At 33.8% G+C, this 3,832-nt stretch overlaps 1 protein-coding gene across 1 annotated transcript in view; it reads right to left on the bottom strand.

The window, feature by feature from the left end:
* LOC112007360 (WAT1-related protein At1g25270) overlaps positions 1 to 837 on the bottom strand; it is a 19,954-nt gene extending 19,117 nt beyond the window's left edge. The window contains exon 1 of the mRNA XM_065773754.1: positions 555 to 837. Within this exon, the coding sequence (XP_065629826.1) occupies positions 555 to 754 (200 nt within the window). The 5' untranslated portion in view covers positions 755 to 837. The remainder of the gene's footprint in view (positions 1 to 554) is intronic.
* Between the last annotated feature and the right edge of the window lie 2,995 nt (positions 838 to 3,832).

Genomic DNA, 3,832 nt, shown 5'->3' with positions numbered 1-3,832 from the left:
CCCAAAATTAGGCCACAAAGAAATGATTGGAAGAGTACTGCCCATGTCAACTTTGGTCTGCTTTTCCTGCCAAAAAAAAATAAGATTATACATGAGTTAAAACACATGGATCTCTAGTACATAGATGAGTACAAAGGCAGAACCTTTAGTTAGAAAATTGTGATTTTTTGTTATAAAATAAAATAAAGTTATTGAATAGAATATCAACTTGTGGAGTCTCTTGAAATTTCCAGAGAGTAAGTAATATAAACAAATTTTAAAGGACCCTCTCAAACAAATTTTGAAAAGCCAATACCAGGCAGAAATGAAAGCTTTTGAAATGGTGGAAAATATATGAAATTATAAAGGAAAAACTTAGGACCACGTTGATGGCTTTTGATGAGAAGAAGCAAATAGTACTCGCCAGTCACCATGCATAAAATATTATATAAATTATGATCAAATACTATGATTTGACGACGTTGATTGCTTTTGGAAGAAAGAGATCTAGAAGAAATAGAATAAAAATACTATATAACATGGATGGTGGAAGTGTCAAACCACTGAACCAGTACCTTTCAAGAACAAAAGCGAGAGGAGCAATAAAAGCTGATGCGAAAAGGAAGCGATAAGCTACAATAACCCTCAGGTTCATTCCATCATTTACGGCAAGCTTGTAGAACACATTGACCCCAGCAAATGCAAACTGGACCACCACCATTAAAATGGTCGGCTTCAACCCATGCAATACATTACACGCACTTTCCATCACCATCAACGTTGCAGCCCACTAGCTCTACCAAAATTAAACAATCTTCAGGTAGAACAATACAATCAATCATTCAATCAAGAGGCAATCCTTTTCTTTCTTGTTTGTTTGGAATATTAACAAAAAAGGGGGGGGGGGGGGGGGTCCTATATTCAATGCACAAATCAACCTACTTGTTTATTTTGAATATTTCAGAAACTTGGAATATATCAGAAAAAATAAAACAAAAATGAAATTAACAGAAGGGAGCGAATGACTCGTGGGGTAGTTGTGTTTTGAATAGAGAGGAGAGAGTGAGAGGTGTTGTAAACCAAAGAGATGGAAGTGAATTAAGAAGTGAGAGAGTTTCAGGTTATTTATTGTTATCAAAATACTCATCACTGTACAGTTGTGCCCTTTGCCTCGCGTCATCACATGCGTAGATGCTGCTTTCGCCTTTCATCACCTACTTATTAAAGCACTCGTGCAATTTTTAGAGAATAGTGGTGAGTGTTCTTGGGTCGTTCAATTCAGAGACGTAGACGATTTACATTAAGCTTCATATAGTGCGGTAGTTAGACTTCATTCAAGAATAAGTTTTGTGCCACATAGAGTGGCACAACAAATGCCATAATTTAGACACCTCTTTACCAATTACAATTTGTCATATGAATAAATTGTGATATTTATTGTGTCATTTTATGTGGCACAAGACTTATTCCTTCATTCAACCTTGTTTGTTAATTAGGTTCATTTAATATAGATCTTTTTTTTTTGAAAGAATACATATCATTTTTAAAGGAATATGAATCTTATGTATCATTTTTTGTATTTCATTTTATGTTTTATCAATTGTAACTTGTTGTGTGTGTGTGTGTGTGTTTTTTTTTTTAATTTTAGTTATTTTATAAGGAAAGTTATACAAATATATAACAAATTACGATTGGTCGAATATAAAGTAGAAGACAAAAAGTATTACAGAGAATTTATATTTCTAAGTAAGAAAGTTTCATTTTATTTTATTTTATTTTTTTTTAAGTAGCAGCAAAAATGTTCATCCACAAAACTGCTGTGGAGTTTTCACCACGTCACATCCTACGTACGTTTTATTTCACTTACTTGTGGTGTGCTTCCAGGCATTGTAGGCCACAGCTTTTAATTTTTTCTTTTTTTTATAATTCTTTTCACCACTTGTAAGGTGTGATTTTAAGGTTGATTTTTAGATATATAATAATTATTTTTACTTTATTCATTATTCACATCACTTTATTATAATAAAATTCTTTTTTTATATTTTGTTTTTCTAAGATTTTTACATTGTAAACTAAACAAATGTGTATACGTTTGCAGAAAGTATATAATATTATATACATTTGTTTAATCTACAACGTAAGATCTGCTATACACTAAACACAACATTTCACATCAAAATAAACTTATAAAAAAAATGTTAAACATTTTAGTGCTCAATTTATTTGGAGTTTGGCTTCCCGTCTATGCTCCCGTGGATAGCACCAACCCTCACCTTTTATTGGTAGTGTGAGTATGTGAGATTTCACTTTTTCAAAGTTCAATCTATAAATCATGATGGGCCCAGTGACTTATATATCACGGGTAGCTTATTTCTTTGGTAGAACTAAAGGGTTTATCCAATCTTAGCCTTCCACGAAAAAGAGAAATGTGTATCTAGATTTTATTACTACTTTATATGCTTGATCACCTAATACAGAATAGGAGAACTGGGATTTTTTATTATTATATCATATCATGTAATAATAACTAGATTTTATCTACCATGTTTAACTCAAGTATTTCAATATTTTAATTGTTACATATATATATATTGTTTGTAATAATAAGTTAATAACATACTAAGTATCTATTTAGAATCTGCTTATTTTGTTGAAACTAAAAACTTTTTGTGAAAAGTACCCTCTAAATAAAAGTAAAAGTTAACTGAAATAGTACAGTAGAACCCATGAATAGTACTAAAAAAATGCAGTAAAGCCCATAAATAGTAATAAAAATAAGCTAAATAATAAAATAAGCTAGCAAAATTAATCATGCTAAACAAACATTAAACATTGTTATATAGTGGTGACTAGTATGCTTAAAACATTTTCAACAAAGTTTTTGTTTGGTTAGAAACTTATGCGGTCTTATATGATCCTTTTATTAGATGTGGTAAAACGGGTTAGGATTCAACAACTCAACCTAAATTCCAATTTTTTGATAGGAAGTAAAAATGGGTTAATCCGTAATTTGACCCTTTTAGCAGGTCAACCAGATTCGACATAACTAACCTGTGGCTCAATCCTTTTTTTAAACTTTTTTTTTTTTTGGTAAAACAAAATTATGATATGTTTGGTTTAATTACTTGTTTGTTTTGGACTTTACCAAAAAAATGTCAATTTGTTTTTAGAGAAATGCTAAGTCCATAACATTTTCACAACAAATCCTAATTAGTAGGTTGTTACAAGTTTTTTAATTTAAATCTACTACTGAAATTGCTTTTTTACCCACTAGTAACAGCAAGTAACAATTTGCCACATAAGATTTTGTGCGCGCCCGATACCGAAACCCGTCGGACTGGGCCTCAAGTTGGGCTCACAACTTACTTGTATAGTGGGTTTGGATTTCCAACACTGGGTCGTTCTTCTCGCTGAGACCTAAGGCCCTTTCTTTTCTTTCCTCGTGGGTCTGGGTCACCTTCTCTTTTTACTCACTCTGTTCTTATACTCTCCATACTGCGCACCATTTTTTCCAACCCCCTTCTTCTCCAAACTTCCTGCATTTATAGGCCATAGTTTAGTGGAGAGGTCATAATTACTTGCCAACGAGTGCAACCGGCGGTCCACTATTATCGATCGTAAGTGGGTGGTCAGGTAGGAGTGGGAAATTATGAGGGTGGCGTTGGAACTTGGTTCCTGCCTCCACGATAGTCCTCGGGAGCGGTGGCTCTCCGGGGCGCGGCCGGGTAGGTACAGTGCAGGTCTTCCCGTGAGTCAAATATCTACTCCATGGAAAGGTGTTGCCGAGAAACGATGAAGAAGCAAGGCTCGGGCTTGCAGTACGCGTGGCCCGGGGGTGGGCTGCCGGGTATAA

The sequence above is a fragment of the Quercus suber genome, unplaced genomic scaffold (assembly GCF_002906115.3).
Source record: "Quercus suber isolate HL8 unplaced genomic scaffold, Cork oak 2.0 scaffold_79, whole genome shotgun sequence".
Taxonomy (NCBI): Eukaryota; Viridiplantae; Streptophyta; class Magnoliopsida; order Fagales; family Fagaceae; genus Quercus; species Quercus suber.
Note: the sequence above shows the minus strand (reverse complement) of the source record. Positions and strands in the feature narration are given on the sequence as shown.